Source organism: Tachypleus tridentatus, chromosome 9, assembly GCF_004210375.1.
Source record: "Tachypleus tridentatus isolate NWPU-2018 chromosome 9, ASM421037v1, whole genome shotgun sequence".
Classification (NCBI taxonomy): Eukaryota; Metazoa; Arthropoda; class Merostomata; order Xiphosura; family Limulidae; genus Tachypleus; species Tachypleus tridentatus.
The window spans coordinates 141,031,255-141,050,919 of NC_134833.1; the positions used below are offsets into that span (position 1 = coordinate 141,031,255).

The 19,665-nt window shown below is 33.9% G+C and overlaps 1 protein-coding gene across 4 annotated transcripts in view; it reads left to right on the plus strand.

The window, feature by feature from the left end:
- The window catches only part of LOC143226533 (apoptosis-stimulating of p53 protein 1-like), a 226,804-nt gene that overhangs the window by 44,025 nt on the left and 163,114 nt on the right, over nucleotides 1-19,665 (plus strand). For all 4 annotated transcript variants that reach the window (XM_076457601.1, XM_076457602.1, XM_076457603.1 and 1 more), the window contains exons 2-3: nucleotides 13,122-13,263; nucleotides 13,444-13,569. In XM_076457601.1, the coding sequence (XP_076313716.1) occupies nucleotides 13,122-13,263; nucleotides 13,444-13,569 (268 nt within the window). The remainder of the gene's footprint in view (nucleotides 1-13,121; nucleotides 13,264-13,443; nucleotides 13,570-19,665) is intronic.

Below are 19,665 nucleotides of genomic sequence, written 5' to 3' on the forward strand. Positions count from 1 at the left end.
ACATAATAGACTTTCTTAAGTAGGAATTTCACTTCAATATAGGTGTTTATGTAACATAATAAACTTACTAAGTAGGAGGCTCACTTCAACATAGGGATTTATGTAACATAATAAACTTACTAAGTAGGAGGTTCACTTCAATATAAGGATTTATGTAACATAATAAACTTACTAAGTAGGAGGTTCACTTCAATATAGGGATTTATGTAACATAATAAACTTACTAAGTAGGAGGTTCACTTCAATATAGGGATTTATGTAACATAATAAACTTATTGAGTAGGAGGTTCACTTCAATATAGGTGTTTATGTAACATAATAAACTTACTAAGTAGGAGGCTCACTTCAACATAGGGATTTATGTAACATAATAAACTTACTAAGTAGGAGGTTCACTTCAATATAGGGATTTATGTAACATAATAAACTTACTAAGTAGGAGGTTCACTTCAATATAGGGATTTATGTAACATAATAAACTTATTGAGTAGGAGGTTCACTTCAATATAGGTGTTTATGTAACATAATAGACATATTTAAGCAGAGATGTTCATTTCAGTCTAGGTGTTTATGTTAGACATAGATATACGAATATACGAATGTAAAATATGTACATACGAATCAGAAAAGTGTACTTCAGTTTGGATATTTGTGTAAGGTATAGACATTCAAAACACAGAAGTTCACTTCACTCTGGATATTTAGTCTATTTCAGTATGTGTCGTATTTTTTTATAAGAAACATTACAAGCTTCTCAAAATTCAGAGACAAGCGAGTAACACTAAGTGGAATCATGAAGGTGAAGACGGATGATTAGTATTGAAGATATTTATTTTGAGAAACGCCAATCGATTTGAAATGCAGCGTTTTCCATCTTTAATGAAATCAGGAAAACGTTGTATAATGAAATCATTAACTAATGTACTTGAAAGATAAATTTAAAAGTAAGGAAGTGTCAGATTATGTACCCGAAGTAGGAAGATTGTATATAAGGTATGAAGTTGTAATAAACATGACCTTGGTTGTCAGGTGCCATATTAATTTATTACTAGAAGTTCAGGCAAGCAGTCGATGGTCTCCCTTGCTAACTCAATAAACAATGATAGGTGAGTATTCGCACAAATATAAGAAGTTTCTTCCAAATTTTTGTTTGCTTTATGCGATTTATTTTTCATTTCATAAATATAAACAGAAGTAAAACCTCACTTTCGTCCTCCGTACCACATAGCGTGTGTGCATTTTTTTCTTGTAGTAAAACCACATCGGGCTATCTGCTAAGTCCACGGAGGCGAATCGAACCCGTAATTTTAGCGTTGTAAATCCGTAGACTTACCGCTGTACTAACGGGAGACGTACCACATGGTCGTGGGAATGAAAACTGTGGGTAGCGGAGTGACGGATGCTCAGTCATGTTTCGAAACATTGAGTAAAAACAAACTTTAGAATTTATTTGATGTATTTATGTATTTATTACCTTGAAGTAGCATATTTATTAATCCATTAATCTATGGATTGTTTGCGTAGATGTTAATCTTGGGTTTAATAATCATCAACATTTGATTTCCGAGAATGTTAGGATAAATTATTATTTTGTTGATCGGGGACAGCCTAATGTGTAACAAGTTTTGAACATTTACTTAACTGGTACAGTGTTAGACATAAATTTGTTCCTATTTGATTAACACAGTACACATTTCAGTGCACAAGAGCAGGCATACACCAGCAACAACAAAACATGGGAAATGATTACCATAAGATACTCACTGATATATAGTAATACATAATATACGGAATAACGCTTTAAAACCGTTTAACATTTTCTGTTGGTTTGTTGTTTATATTATTTTTCATTATCACAAGACTTGTTTTGCTTCAAAAGTTTAGACTATAAATGAATTATAATACATTTATCAGGTAGTGTTTCTTATTAATATGATTGTATCCAGTTGTTTTGGAAAGTAATTTTACGTGAATTTATTTTATCTCTTTCTCCTTTTTAATATTTAACTTGAGTTATTATGTTTATATATTAAGGCACATTCCCTGACTTTTATGGTACATTTTCAAAATTCCGGTACACCTTCCACCCCTTTGTCATCGAAGTTTCTGCGTTCCAACAGAAAAATTGTACCCCCGCATATACACTGCTGGCCAAAATCTTAAGTTCAATGAACAAAAAGAAAAAAAAAATATGCATTTTGCATCGTTGGACTCAACCACTTACTTGAGTGGAGCTTTGAAAGATGAAAATAAAAAATGGAAAATAAAAAAAACGTTTTTAGCATTTAATAGAGAAAATGTGAACACTATGATATTGGCCTAAATACTAGCTGATCAAAAGTTTAAGACCATGCCAAAAAGAAGTCATAAACAGGGTAGACAATACCCTACAAGAGGTCTCAGTAGTGAGATGCACGGCCGTCATTGCAAATAACTGCAAAAATTCGCTTTGGCATGGTCGATATAAGCGTTTGCAGAAGGCTGGCCGGAATGTTGGTGAAGGTGGCTTCACGAAGATCATGCACTGTTTGGAATTGACGTCCATTTCTATAGACTTTCCATGCCATCCACCCACAAACATTTTCAATGGGGTTCAGTTCGGGCGAACACACTGGATAGTCCAAAAGAATCACGTTATTCGCCATTAAAAAATCCTTTATCCTGCGGACATTGTGGATTGCAGCGTTGTCCACCTGAAAGATCCAGTCATTTCCACACAGGCGAGGGTCTTCAGTCAATAAGGATGCTCTCTTCAACATGCCAATGTAGCCAGCCGCTGTTTGACGCCACTGTATAACCTGAAGCTCCATTGTTCCATAGAAGGAGAAAGACCCCAGATCATAATGAAACCTCCTCCACTGTGTCGTGTAGAAAATGTCTCCAGTGGGATATCCTCATCGTGCCAGTAACGTTGGAAGCCATCTGGACCATCCAGGTTAAATTGTTTCTCATCAGAGAACAAAACCTTCGTCCACTTTTCTACGTCCCATGTTTGGTGCTTCTCAGCAAAGTTTAACCGAGCTGTTTCGTGGTGTGGAAGGAGGCGTGGCGTTTGAAGACGTTTACGGTTTTTAAAGCCTTTCTTTCGTAGATGCCGTTTGATTGTTCTTGATCTGCATTCTGCGTCCGTAAGGGCCTTAATCTGGTTCGACGATCGCCTGGTGTCTTGCCGGGCAACCCGTCGAATCCTCCTGCTCAACGCCGGCGAAATGTTCTTGGGCCGACCACGTCCAAACTCTGCCAACATTTTAGCGTTTACCATGTTTTTACCCAATGTAACATAGAAGATGTCAGAGGGAGATGTTGACAACGCTAATTCTCGAACACAAATGACTAATTTCGTTACGTGTTTACCAATTAACACTTCGTTTCAGTATGGTCTTAAATTATTGACCAGGTAGTATTTAGGCTAATTTAATAGTGTTCACATTTTCCCTATTAAATGCTAAAAAGTTTTTTTATTTTTATTTTCCCTTTTTTTTATTTTCATCTTTTATCTCGTTTCCGAGATCCGAGTTTTGGACATACACATCAAAAGCTCCATTATAATAATATTAACTGCGATACTAATATGTTTTTGTGTTCAATTTTCTGTGTGACTAGCATGTTATTGAGAACCTTATAAACAAGGAATTCATGGATTCATAAACAAATATTCCCCCCCGTCTACCCCCCGGTTTTAATTCCCGTACCAGTCGTCTCAAGAATACCTTTTTTATTTCAAGTTGGTTTCTCGTCATTATGAATTAATTAATGGGTTCTTGTATTCTGAGAAACAGGTAAGTTATTCGTCAGTGGGCCTGGCATGGCCGAGCGCGATAAGGCATGCGCTCGGAATCTGAGGGTCGCGGGTTTGCATCCGAGTCGCGCTAAACATGCTCGCCCTCCCAGCCGTGGGGGCGTTATAATGTGACGGTCAATCCCACTTTTCGTTGGTAAAAGAGTAGCCCAAGAGTTGGCGGTGGGTGGTGATGACTAGCTGCCTTCCCTCTAGTCTTACACTACTAAATTAGGGACGGCTAGCACAGATAGCCCTCGAGCAGCTTTGTGCGAATTTCAAAACAAACGAAACAAACGAAATATTCGTCAGTAAATCTGCAGACTTATATCGCTAAAAACCGGATTTCGATTACCGTAGTGGACATAGCACAGAGAGTCTGTTGTGTACCTTTGCGCTTAACAATAAACTAACAAACACTGCATATTTCAGAAACGAAGATTTAAAAAACAACCTCTTAGTGTCTCAGCGATAAACCATAGGATTTATAATGCAAAAAATTGAGTTTCGATAAACGTTGTGGACACAAATTCTCTGTTGGGTAGGTTTGTTCTTAACAATGAGCAAACTAACTTTTGAAATAGCGCACTTTGCGCTATGAAAAAGAAATAATATAAATTGTCTTTGCTTTTCTCTGTCATGAAATATAAACTAGATTATGAACGTGAGAAACTGACATATTTGAAACACGAGGTTTTGTGTTATAGCATTCCTCTGAGGTCATCACATGCAGCTAATACTCGAAAAGTATTGCACTATACAGTATGCCATTTAAAAACATTTGTAGCTACATTTATAATGTAGAAGGAAAAGAATTATGAAACTTTGAGCATTTATTTCACACTTGGGTGGTTATTATTTACAATAAATAAACACATTAAAGGAATTAAAAATAGTTTTGTTATTTATTCTGCTGAAACTTGAGCTTTCTTTGAAAACAAGAAAGATTTATGTCCTGTTTAAGGAAGGGTAGTAGAAGTTGAAACTTATCTCTGTGTGTATTTGTTGGTCCATAGGAAGGGAAGAACTTGAAACTTATCTCTGTATGTATTTGTTGATCCATAGGAAGGGAAGAAGTTGAAACTTATCTCTGTTTGTATTTGTTGGCCCATAGGAAGGGAAGAAGTTGGAACTTATCTCTGAATGTATTTGTTGGCCCATAGGAAGGGTAGAAGTTGAAACTTATCTCTGTATGTATTTGTTGGCCCATAGGAAGGGAATAAGTTGAAACTTATCTCTGTATGTATTTGTTGGTCCATAGGAAGGGAAGAACTTGAAACTTATATCTGTATGTATTTGTTGATCCATAGGAAGGGTAGAACTTGAAACTTATCTCTGTATGTATTTGTTGGTCCATAGGAAGGGTAGAAGTTGAAACTTATCTCTGTATGTATTTGTTGATCCATCGGAAGGGAAGAACTTGAAACTTATATCTGTATGTATTTGTTGATCCATAGGAAGGGTAGAACTTGAAACTTATCTCTGTATGTATTTGTTGATCCATCGGAAGGGTAGAAGTTGGAACTTATCTCTGTATGTATTTGTTGGCCCATAGGAAGGGAAGAAGTTGAAACTTATCTCTGTATGTATTTGTTGATCCATCGGAAGGGTAGAAGTTGGAACTTATCTCTGTATGTATTTGTTGGCCCATAGGAAGGGAAGAAGTTGAAACTTATCTCTGTATGTATTTGTTGGCCCATAGGAAGGGAAGAAGTTGAAACTTATCTCTGTATGTATTTGTTGGCCCATAGGAAGGGAAGAAGTTGAAACTTATCTCTGTATGTATTTGTTGGCCCATAGGAAGGGAAGAAGTTGAAACTTATCTCTGTATGTATTTGTTGGCTCATAGGAAGGGAAGAAGTTGAAACTTATCTCTGTATGTATTTGTTGGCCCATAGGAAGGCTAGAAGTTGAAACTTATCTCTGTATGTATTTGTTGGCCCATAGGAAGGGTAGAAGTTGAAACTCATCTCTGTATGTATTTGTTGGCCCATAGGAAGGGCAAGTTGAAAGTTACGAAGAAATTATAAAACAAAATTTGTATGAAGACAAAATTCGTAATTTCATTTTGATGAAATTTTCAGTTTGTTTGTGTTTTGAAATTAAGCACAAAACTAAACAATGGGCTATATGTGTTCTGCCCACTATGGATATCTAAACCCAGATTCTAGCGTTGTGAGTCTGCAGACATACCGCTATGGCACTGATAGGGGGGCTGGAGAAATAAAATATATTTTTGTAAATCCTGATAATAAAGAAGCGGTTCTCTTCCTTTGATTTTTTCTCTCGGGGTTATAATTTTATACTAAACGTATAGAGCTCTACTCAAATAAGGTAGTATTTAGGCTAATTTCATAGTGTTCACATTTTCCCTATTAAATGCGAAAAAAAAGTTTTTTTTATTTTCCCTATTCTTATTTTCATCTTTCGAAGCTCTACTGAAATAAGTGGTTGAGTCTAACAACGCAAAATGCATATTTTTTCTTTATGTTCATTGGCCTTAAGATTTTGGCCAGCAGTGTATCTACCTTATACCAACTTATGATGGAGGTATCAAATCGCCCATTGTTGACAGAAAGTCCCAACCGCATAAAAAGTGTTATATGTAATATTATTGGTCTATATAAATCTCTCATTAGATTCTTACTTTTTATTCATTTTTCTAATTTTTGTCGAGGTGCTACTCGAAATATGGAATTATTTTACAACATTTTAAAACCACATTCATCAAATTAATGAGTATTGTGTATTTTTAAAATGGAAATAAGATAACTAAAATTAATTTTTAGTGTCTATAAAACATAGTTTTCTACATAGGATGTTTGTGTGATATTACGTTATAATCGGGCTGATAACAGGTACATCAGGCGTCTCTAATTTTGAACTCATAGACGACAGGGGGAGGTCACCTTATTAACATCTCCTACCACAAATTTATGGACTCCTTTTTTTTTTTCCTTACCGAATAATGAAACTTTACAGTCACTCCTATAATTCTCCTGCAGATACAAAGACGGAGCGCAAATAGTTTTCTAATAACGGGTCGCGAAACATAGATCCACAGCTTCATAATCCGATATGCTAAACACTGACCTACGGTCGGCTCAAATTGTTATCTGCCATCAAATTTTGAACTTGAACACTGGATTCCGTATTTTAAATGCATTCTTAAAGTTGTTTTTGTTTTATTTGATCTAGCAGCTGGTATTAAATTAAAAACACAGGGTTCTATTTTTACACTGAGTATTATAATGTAATCAAGTTAATTAATTTTTTTTATTTACTTTAGGATTTAGTGTTAAGTTAGATCATATAATACTGTTTTATTGCCTTTATTTTCATATATGGTTATTTTTGGCTTTCCTTATATCCGTGTGCTATGAATATTGTTTGGCTAAGTCCACACCGGCTGAACAGGTAAACCCAGACTCTGAGAGAGGAAGGGAGAATCAGATATTTTATTTTTTGTATGTTTTAATAAAATAAAGCCTCGCAAGCGTAGCCACCTGCCGTCTGTGATATTTGAAGATTGGATTTTGTAGTCCTCGTTTATTCTGAGCTACATCTACAAGTACAGCGAATGTTCCACTGAAGTTGATAATATAATCCTACTCTATCTTCTTAATACACTCACGAAGACACGTGCAATCAGTCTGTTACTTACCACGTGAAGCGTGCGAATAAACTTTAATATCGAGCGAGTGAAGAGTTTTATTTAACACGAGAAGGTAATGCCCGATATAATCTCTCCCATCGTGCACCGCGTGGCTATATCTTTGTTACGTTATGTTTAACTGGTTTGGTAAACCATGCAAAGCGCGGTATGTTGTTACCGTATTTTGTTATTTGCACCTAGTGACATATTTTACTGAGCGTAATACACTAGGCAAGTTTGATTTAATTTTTGAGTAAATAACTTTTGTAAGATAAGAATGCCGAATGTATTAGAGGAAATTCCAAGTTAGTCTAGAGATTTATAGAAGAATACTGCTCTAGAGTAAACTGGTTTACAAATTAAAATAAAAAACATTAAACAATACAATTTCTGAAAATTTTTCAAATTCATTTTTTCCTGCTTGAATTATAACTATCTCTTAGAAACAGGGCTTGAGTTGTGTAAAATGATCACGCGGAACTCAATTTTGCAGCCCCTGTAAATCGGAGGTCCAGGGTTCGACAGTCTATTATTTCGATTATTTGATGACGTCACAACGTTTGTTGATACAGAAAAGTAACTCATTACTCAAATTCAGGGGAATGACGTGTTACAAAGTAGGTCTATAATGAAGTAGACCTACATAAACGATATGAATTGGTAAGATTCTGATAACATGTCTTTACATTTGCGTCTGTTCTTGAACACTCCATAAAAGGAACATTTTCACAACAATTTCGTACAGTAAGAAATTCGTACACGTTCGTTCAACTCAAGCTGTGCTAAGAAGTCTTCAAATTTATTTGGAGGCTTTCAAATATGTTCTGAATTATTTAAATACATCTATATAAATATAATAGTACTGACTGTTGTAGGTCCTTGTAACTACTTATCTATATAAATATAACAGTAGTGTGTTTTATGTTCATGTAACTACTTGTCTACAGAAATATAATAGTATTGTCTGTTTTATGTTCATGTAACTACTTATCTATATAAATATAATAGTACTGTCTGTTGTGTGTCCATTTAACTACTTTTCTATATAAATATAATAGTACTGGCTGTTGTGTGTCCATTTAACTACTTATTTATATAAATATAATACTACTGTCGTCTGTCCACATAACTATTTATCTACAGAGTGTTCGGAAAGTCACTGTGCACTTATATATTTATTAACAGACATGTTTCAATATAGAATACAGGAGGTAAATATGAATGACAATTATAAACAATGTTAAAAGTGACCCCGTTGGCATCAATACAGGCCTGGATCATTCTTATTTTGTTTCTAAACACCGCTATCAGTTGCTGGCTTGAAATAGACTGAATAAAATATGATTACAAAACTGCACAGTGACATTCTGAACACCCTGTATATAAATATAATAGTACTGACTGTTGTATGTCCATCCATATAACTGTTTCGCGCAGTGTGGATGGATCTTCACGAAATTTCATACTGATGTTCATTAGATCCTTGGGGAGATACATACACATTTTTAGTTTTGAATTTTTTTCGCCCCTAGTTGATGGATTTTCACTAACTTTGGCATAAAAGTTTGTTGGGTCAATGTGGCGATACTTGGAAGTTTCATATTTTGTGTCTTGCAATTTTTATTGACTTTTTTCTTTTTTTTGACAATTACATGTAAGGGAAGCAACTTTTTATGTCATAAAATAGGGGGCGTGTACTCCATCTAGTTTAAGAATAAAATATTTGTATCAGGAAAGATGCGCTACTAATGTAACTACTGTTATTATATCTAAAATATTGCCGTTACAATGAAAAATATCTTATGAGTTTGAAAAAAAAATTAACTGTACATAAAAATAATACATGACGTAATATCTACTTAGATAAATTAACATCTTAGTGTGTTTTGTCTTTAAATAATTACATCCAGAAATGCTCTATATCTATAAGTACTATGGAAATTATTAGTGTTAGCTCATTGAAAAAAAACCCAGAACAAACAGTATTGAAAAATAAATTACAGTTGTAACAGAATACGTCAGTAAAGATATAGCCAGCTGAAATTTCAAGTAAAATTTTATCTTTCATTGTGCCACAAAACGTCGATTATGTATTACTCTTAATGTGATAACACATATGCCTGACAAGAAATTATAATATACACATGTGCAAAACATAAATAAGCGAAAGGTAGGGTTTTACAGTTAAAGTTTTATCATCTTCACCAACGTCAGTAGTAAACCACCGTGTTAAAACTTTTACTGTTCTTTTGTCTTAAACATGAACGTATAGAAAAATGATTTCTAAAAAGGCTGAGAAACAAAACAAAACATGATAACAGTTTTATCGTTTTTCTTCGCTGTACGTGAACGATAGGAAACACGATTAAAATAATTACGCTTCCTGCTAGAGTTAAATGATTGTTAGGAGATTTTTTGCAGCATAATATTTATTTCTTTTTTGTGTGTGTGTTATTACAAAATTCTAAACTGTCAAACTAAAAACATTTCTTTGGCAGATAGGGGTGAAATGATAAAGATTGATCGAAAGGATGAACTTAAAAAAACGAACTACATCTGTTCGGTAATCTTCAACTAATAAGTTGTCTTTTTTCCCTAAACCTTTATGTTTTTGTATCTAATTTTCAAATCGCGTGGTTAAGCAAATACTCGCTTGCTAAAGAAACAAAATATTCGTGATTTTAATGTTGTGTTTGAGAATGAAAGTGTATCGATTTTACTAATTTTTTACAACTTTGTTCACTAAATTTTCGCCACAATTAAATCTTTTCTGGAAAAGTATTTCACAACGAACACGAAGAGACTTGTAATCAGAATTTTGAAGTAGATAAATATATAAACCTGCGAACTAACTTACCAAACTTATCTCTGAGCCATGATATGCTGGACTTGTAGAAAGAAACATCAACATAACTGTTTCACGAAACGTAATTGAACCATTTGAACCATTTTAGAAAATGTGCGATTGGAGTAAACTACAAATCATAACACGAGATGGTTTTTGTTACATTTTGTAACTGAATTCAAACCCAAATTTAATTTCGTCACTAGAAACAATATCTGAAACAAGTAATAATTGTACTGAAAATTCTGTTGCATTCTTAATTATACGTAAAATTTAGGCATATTTCAGTATGTTTTACGTGAACCCCCGTAAAAGCAGGGTTTTGGCAGAGTTCACGAGTTAAACAAAGTAAACAACCTTTTCTGTAGCTAAACTGAAACATAATGAGGTAGATAGTGATATATGTATAAACACAAAACTTTTCGGAAAAGAACTCTTACCATGTAACAGAGGGTAAACAATCATTTGTTTACTGACGTACGTCGTAAATTTGCTTTAAATTGTATTATTTATATGTTGGTTTGAGAATAATACTTTCAACTGTTGTTTACATGTGTTGGATACGCACAACTGTTTCAACATGAGTTCGATGCAAGTGTTGAATTTACTTATTTTTAGAAGCGATAGTTTATCTCAAGTTTATTCTGCATCAAATTTCTGATTTTGGAAATGTCGTCCTCCACACTTGTGTTACTACAACAGCCAGTTGGCGTCCTTTCAACTATGTTCATATCATGAATACTCTCGCTAAACAATCTATCAAAGCATGTGTGGTGTAGTTCAGTTGTTACTAGAACATTTTAAAGTTTTTCTTGTTGTTTTGATTGAGAATTATTGTATTATAGTATCTTGTAGTGTGTAGAATGCTCTAGACCTCTGCCAGTTGTTACGTATTATAGTTTACCTCGGACGACTATCCGGTTTAATATTACTATTTCAAATAACTGTAAATTTTAGTTTTTATTTAGAAGTTGTTTAAATGTTTATGTGTATCAAATCTGCCAACAAAACTGATACACATACTTTTCTTTTTTGTTGTTTAAATGTTTATGTGTATCAAATCTGCCAACAAGACTGATACACATACTTTTCTTTTTTTGTTGTTTAAATGTTTATGTGTATCAAATCTGCCAACAAGACTGATACATACTTTTCTTTTTTGTTGTTTAAATGTTTATGTGTTTCAAATCTGCCAACAAGACTGATACACATACTTTTCTTTTTTTGTTGTTTAAATGTTTATGTGTATCAAATCTGCCAACAAGACTGATACACATACTTTTCTTTTTTTGTTGTTTAAATGTTTATGTGTATCAAATCTGCCAACAAGACTGATACACATACTTTTCTTTTAACACAAATACTTTGTAATATACAAACAAAAACAATACAATTTATAATAATAGTTAATACTAACAGTGATTATTGTTTGTACATTTGTTTGTTTTGAATTTCGCGCAAAGCTACACGAGGGCTATCTGCGCTAGTCGTCTTTAATTTAGCAGTGTAAGACTAAAAGGAAGGTAGCTAGTCGTCACCACCCACCGTCAACTCTTGAACTACTCTTTTACCAACGAATAGTGGGATTGGCTGTTACATTATAACGCCCCCACGGCTGAAAGGGCGAGCATGTTTGGTGTGACGGGATTCGAACCCGCGACCCTCAGATTACGAGTCGTGTGCCTTAACCACTTGGCCATGCCGAGCCAATAGTTATTACAAATGTTGGTTTATAGACAATAGTTTTTCAAGCTTACAAACTATACCGAGTCTTCTGGTTTGTAGTTGAATACTTTATTGACAATCCAGGTCCACGACAAGCAAATTAATTCTGAGTTGATGCTGTCACACCTCACGTAAGCTAGCCGGTTTGAAATGTTCGAAATCTATAAACGTTTCTAGACAAATTATGTAGATTTCCGATTACTTATATCTTCCGAGGTCTATAGTACACTGACTGTATCTGACTAATAATAATATTACTGCCTCTTGACGAGTTGGTTTATGTAATTTAACGCGAATTTCTAGAAAGTTCAACAATGTCCGAACAGGCTCGCTTCGTTTTTCGTAGAACAAATATTGTTGATGCTTATTCTCAAGAATCTTCTACAAATTTAGAGAACAGGCGGGACTTGCACAATATACAACCAATAATATACGTTACTTGTAAAGACGAAAACTATACCGAAACAAACCTAGGTATTAAAAATAAACGTACAATGGTAAATCCGTTACACAGTGTATAAGTATACGTGTGAAATGAAGTTCGAGTAAGCACGACATATCTGGTTAGATAAATAGTTAGGTCTAGACTGTATGATTGTGAGCTTAGCCATAAAGATGTGTAGTGGCGTTTTCTTTTAAAAGTGAAATTATTGCTGATTGTATTGCAATTACAGAGTAGAAAAGAATAATTTGTTATTGAACCAGACAATTATTTCAAGCTCTGAATGCAACTGTGATAACCAACAGTGTAACGAACATTTGTATATGCGTTTGACTTCTTTTAATATATTATTTTAAAACAAGTGGACTGTTTTACTATTTGTTTATTGTTCAAATTTATCGCCAACAAATCACAGACACCTACTGTAAATAATCCGATCCATACATTAAAAAACCTGACAATATGTATGACGTATTTAAAAACTAAGTAATTTTTATCAATAAAATCACCAACTTGAAAAGGCTTGAAAACTCAGAAATGCATGAGAATAACATGTTATTAGGAGACAAAGTAACCATAAATTGATTTAAGTTGGTCAGATTACTGAAATTTACTTTAAATATGTAGCGAACAATTTTTTTAGGTTAAGCATCGTTATTGTTCTTTTTTTATCTAGCTGATTTTGAAAGTTCACGTGGACGACGATCAAGTCACCGAAGTACCGATAGTTCCCGAGTCAACAGTTGGGGATGTGCTCGAATGTTGCCGAGAACCAGGCGAGGAAAACTGCCATTTGGTGGCAATTAGCAAGCATCACGGTAAATCTAGTTTCAGGAAAACACTAAACAATTCATTATCATAACATTGCATTGGTACTTTATGTGTGACCTGTATTTAACAGAAATTTAACACTACTATTGAAACTGAAACCTGGTTAATATATTACTGAAAAACTTATTTTAGACATCTATTTATTTGTTTTGTTTTTTATTGTATAGAACGCCCTCTGGAAGAGAAGGAAAGACCTTGGGAGATACTTCAGAGACACAAATCAAATCAAGCTGGAAGGGAAATGGTTTTTGAAGTTCGTTATACTCCGGCAGATTTCTCGAGCGTGAGTAAAGGTAATTAATTAACCGAGACAATGGAATCTTCGGGTTGTGACTTTACCTTGCTATTTAAAATGGTGTTTCCTTTTACTGGCTAAATAGGTCATTACGGTTTCTGACAGCTCTTGTCAGCTTCTATACAAATTAAGGTCGTTCTGAAAATCCGTATTTGATGCAGACATTTAGAGGTAATGTGGGAGAAAAGAGAAATCAAAAACAATTTTCAAACAGTAGGAAATCGATTAGAATTAGGAAGCAATTAAAAACACTCGATTCAAAGGCATAAATAATAATAAGATTGATTTGTCGTTGTCTATCCTGCAAAAGAAAGGTGTTTGGGAAGAAATCTGGGTTAAAACTTGTGACTGTAATTTAATACGGGGGAGAGTTTTTTCCTATAAAAATAATTTTGTTAATAAAAATAAATACATTGACAGAAACTTCCAAAGTATTCGGTATTACACTGGAAACATTCCGTTTCAGTATCTTATATTTCGAAAGGTCTTACGTTTCTAAGCGGCATTCTTTGCTGTCATTTGATCGCGAATGAAAAAAAAAAAAAAACAGGCTTGTTACTAAGCAGCAGAAGACGAACATCTACCGAGACTTTCTCGATTAGTACAGGAAATATGGTTAAAAACAGGCTTGATTTCTGTAAGCTATAACAGTCTATTTCTTAGGCTCCATGGGTCAAATGGATATATACTGAACATAGTAGAGGGTCTGTCGATATAGTTGTTTGACTTTTTATAAGTTTACAGACATTTCGCTGTGCCACTAGGGGGCTTTGGAATCTCTTACACTTTCTGAACAATGAAAGGGTGTGTGTGTGTGTGAATAAAAATCAGAGAAATTTTACTAAAAATTGCTATTAATAATTTTTAGTTAAAAATAAGGTAATTTAAGAAGTTGGCACTACTTTATGCGGATGTACACTTTGAGCTCGCATACAAAAGCACGACAGTCAAAGTAAACTTTATATACTGATATGGTTCAATGCCGTGTCAATTAGTGCTTCTACCATATTGGGGACAGTATTGCCAACTTCAAGAGGTAAGTTTCATCTTACTTACCCCCAAATGGTAGTACCTTATTTCCTAATTTTTATTTTTATCTTTTTATGTTTATCTTTTTCTTATTCTTATTTTAACTTGGGAGAGCAGTCTAGTTTTTATGTGAGACTAACGAATTGGAGGTTAAGACTGATAGACCGCAATGTGGGTCCTACTTTCACAGCCACCTCCAAAACATAGGATACATTTTACAATCCCACGTTGTAACTTGTACCCAAGGATCTCGTTCAAGAAATGCAGCGTATTTTGTTTATTTTTTTTTAAATTTTAACGTGTTTGGTTTTTGGCTTAAAAATTATGCTTATATATATGTGCATGCATTAACCTGTTCAGTGACGTAGACGAGATAACTCGTCCAAGCCGATATAGTGCCACGGACGAGTTAATTCGTTTCATATTTTCTACATATTTCTTCTTTTTGTGTACTACTATAAGTTTGGCTTAGAGAAAAATAGTATTTGTTGCTTATTTCCTTTGTTTTAAAAATTACTTAATTTTGCTGAAAAAAACCCGGCATAGAAGCTGCTGAAGCAGCTGAAATACTTGGCAGTCAACAGGTTAAGGAATATAAGAGTTTTCCAGCAGGATTTTCTTACACACACACACACACATATATATATATTCGTTGTTTGTTTGTTTGTTTGTTTTAATTTCGCACAAAGCTACTCGGGAGCTATCTGTGCTAGTCGTCCCTAATTTAGCAGTGTAAGACTAGAGGGAAGGCAGATAGTCATCACCACTCACCGCCAACTCTTGGGCTACTCTTTTACCAATGAATAGTGGGATTGACCGTAAATTATAACGTCCCCACGGCTGAAAGGGCGAGCATGTTTGGCGCGAAGGGGATGCGAACCCGCGACCCTCAGATTACGAGTCGCACGCCTTAACACAATTGGCCATGCCGGGCCTATTCGTTGTTAAATGACTGAATTCGGCCGCAATCGTAGATATTTCAATCTAAACGACCTGATCAGACATTACTAGGATTAAATGACAGATCAGATTTTACTAGGATTAAATAACCAGATCAGACATTACTAGGATTAAATGATAGATCAGACATTACTAGGATTAAATGATAGATCAGATTTTACTAGGATTAAACAACCTGATCAGACATTGATTGAAATAACGTCGCCTGTAATTCAGTGGTTTAGTGGTCTAGGGGTTTAACGGTAAAAGTCGGATTTCGATACCCGCGGTGGGCAGAGAACAGATAGCTCATTGCTTAATTTTCTTCCAAAGATATCTGAAATACTGACCACAAGAAGGCGGCCTATCAACAGCACCCGCCACCACAAGTGCTTTGTTCGGCTATTTGACGGAAGAACAGAATTAATTGTCACTTTTATAATAAACCCATAACTATATAATAAGGAGCGAGGTTTGCATCATCACATCTCGAATCTCTTAACTTGTCGATCTACAGCCTGGTATGTTAACTACAATAATATGTTCTGAGATATCTTGAAATGAGTGGGCTTAACCTTTATGAACTTTCATTTACTGACTAAGCGACTAATGTGACAAAAGCATGTGTTCTGGAGTATTATATGGCCTATTTTGTTTGTCTGTGTTTAAGTGCAAAGCTAGGCAATGGATCATCTGTGATATGCGTTGTAAGGATATGGAAACCCAATTTTTAGCGTTACAAGCTCTCAGGCTTACCGCTGAATGACTAGGGGCGTATTCAATAATAAATTGCTTTGAGAAATTATGCAACATTTAAGTAACTTCTAATATATTAAGGGGGTTAGATTGACGAAAAACGTTGGAAACTTCCACCCTTAATAAAACTACTACGATTGAATCCTAGAGCGAAAAATGAATCTTTTACTCTCATTCTTAAATCGTAAATCTTTGACATAAAATAATTCAATGAAAAGCACTTGCGTTAATGAAGAAGAATATATCTGTCGGAAAAACATAGTTGTCATAATAACGAAAATATAGTCGTCATAGCTACAAAAATATGGTTGTCATAGTAAAAAACATAGTTGTCATAGTAACAAAAATATAGTCGTCATAGCTACAAAAATATGGTTGTCATAGTAAAAAACATAGTTGTCATAGTAACAAAAATATAGTCGTCATAGCTACGAAAGTAGCTTATGTGTTTTATTTTCAAATTCGTTTATAATTTCTGTTAGGATGGAGTTTAGAGCTGTTGGAGCCTTTGTTTTGGAAATCTTACACAGTCTCTCTCACTAACCTTACATGATATCTCCCAGAAACGTTATACGATATATCTCCAAAATCTCACACGATATTTCTCAGAAACCTTACAAGCTATCTCTCAGAAAACGTTTTGAAAAGCCTCAAATAATATTTGAGAGTGTAACTCGCTTGTTATACATAAATATAATATATAAAACTCATGTGGGCGCCAGTCCTGTCTCAGCCAGAATTATTTCCAGTCTAGTGTACAACAGTAAACTGGTTACACCCATACAGTTACATTTAGGATTAATGTAATTACTACGCGTGAATATTTAATAGCATCGACACACGTTCCTCGTGCAGTTTTATTTTAATAATACGTAGAAAACCAAGAGGGTGTTGCCAACTGAAATGTTTACTAACATATATCAACAACTCTCATTCATTCTCTTTAACATGCTATTTGTTTTTGAGTTTGTTTTTTAATTTCATTAATTGTAACTAATTGTTGTGTTGGAGTGCTGTGAGGTTACATCAAGTGAACTGAACGATTATTAACAAACATAGAGTTGTTCCACGTAATCAATGATTTTACGAAAAGAACTGTCATTTAGATGTTACAGCTTAACATATATAATTTTGCTTGCATTTCAAATGGTTTTATTGTCTTGAATGTTGTATGGTAATTTCTGTATCTTGAATCCAAAGATGATATCCACTTTTCTCCATCTGGTACATTTTTCTTTTTTACAAAACGTCGTAAAAGAACATGACTGAAAAACCGCAACACGTAGTTTTGAGACTAAAAGACGTAAATTTCACAATAAAACAATCGGGACGAGTGAGGATTGTTACGTATTATGATTTATCTCGGACGAGCCTCCAAGTTATTATGTTACGTATTACAATTTCAAATAACCTGAAACCAAGTTAAGTTGTAATTAGGATTTAGAAATTAATTAAATATCGGTATGTGTAAACTTTATGATGTTTGCCAACAAGATTGATACACACAGTTTTATTTCTTAACACAAATATATTTTAATATACAAACAATGATATAATTTATAATCACAGTTATTAATAATAGTTATTACAAACTTACAGACAATATTGAGTCTTCTATCTGGTCTGGAACCAAATAATTTTTCGACGGTTAACGACGGGCGAATGAATTTCGAGTTGATATTGGTACAGTTCACCTAACGGGTCGCTAGCTATCTCTCGCTGATCACATGTGAATTTCCCACAGCTAAAGTTATACATTTATTTCGTAGAAATGCTAACGTCTAAAGTTAATCCGTTGAAGTTAAACGGTTTTTAATATTCGAAATCTATAAACTTTCCTGATCAAGTATCTGTAGTTTCTTGATCAACAGGCATTAGAGTTATAGTTCCAAGGTTTATGTTTTACCAACTGCAACAAACTAACAATATATACTGTATCTCGGCGTGTCGCGTTGATTTATAAACGTTGTGGCGAGGTTACTGAAATTGTTGATTCTTACACTCGAGAATTATCTACAAATTTCGAGAATAGGAGACAATTTTCAATATATACTTAACAGTGTAAGGTATTTGTATTTCTAAATGTAAATGGAATTTCACAAATGTCGATTCTAAAAAAAATATGTATAATAGTAAATCTGTTACACGATGGATGTTCGTTTGGCATCAGTGTTCTCCCCTTACTTCAGTTTATTTGTATTTTTGTTAACAAACAAGATAGTAGAAAATGTTCATTGTGGTAAATGAAATAATAATTTTGATCTAAGTAAAAATTTTATCTTCTCGATTTGTAAAAAATCCTTACATGATAGAAAAAATATCATTTTCGCAATCTGTGTAACCGAATTATGAAAAAATCTGTTGTTAAAGCCAAAGCAACGTATTGTTATGTGTTGTTATAAATATTTGAAACGTTTGTTAACTTGTAGACTTTGATTAATTCAGCAACAGATTGAAACTTTGTGATTTTTTTACGGTGTTAAGATAATATGTGATGTTGCTACGAGAAACTATGATGTTTCTATAGTTTGGGTTTTGATTTTTTGTAAATATTACCATAGTTGAAGAAAGCATAAAATACTTGGAGGAAGGAAACATGCGAGATTCAAGTGTGATTATTCTATGGGGATCAGGAGGTATGACCTACAGAAAATGTGACATTTACAGATTTAAATTGGAGCAATTCCTAAGGTATACATGGTAAAACAAGTACAGTTTGTGGTAAATCTTAAAATTATTAAAGATATTAGTCAACCTGCTTCTCCAACAGTCCTATACATGGAGGTACGAACCTCCCTGCTCCTCTCCACTATTAATTATAAACTATAATTAAGTAGTTAGGCTTAACTAAATGCCTTAATAAAATTTCTCTGCACGTCTCAAACAGGTAGATAATATCGGGTATAAAGGTAAAACGCTGTTTAATCATACATCATAAAAAAATAACATTTAACAATGCTACTGTATGCCGCCAAGTGACCTTAATTAACGGTAACAATAATAATAGCTATGGTCGTAACCTTATTTTGTAACACATACGTTATATATATATATATAAAATTATATTGCTTAGTTATTCCGTGTTAAAAACAAACAAAAATACAGGACAATTAAAATTCATAAGAATAGACGTTTTATACTTAAAATGCACTTTAGAATTTTGTTATATCTCCTCTCAAATTTTCCCATAAAGACAAGTACTGCTGTCAACTGTTGCTGTTCAGGGAAATATTAACAAACAGCTAATTTGGTTCCGAGTCTTCCTAGAGATTAAGTAATCTGACACAACGAAGACCGACGTAACTGCTTTGAGATCCAGAGGGACATATTTAATGCTCATATATCGTATTAAAGTACCTAAAAGCAAACC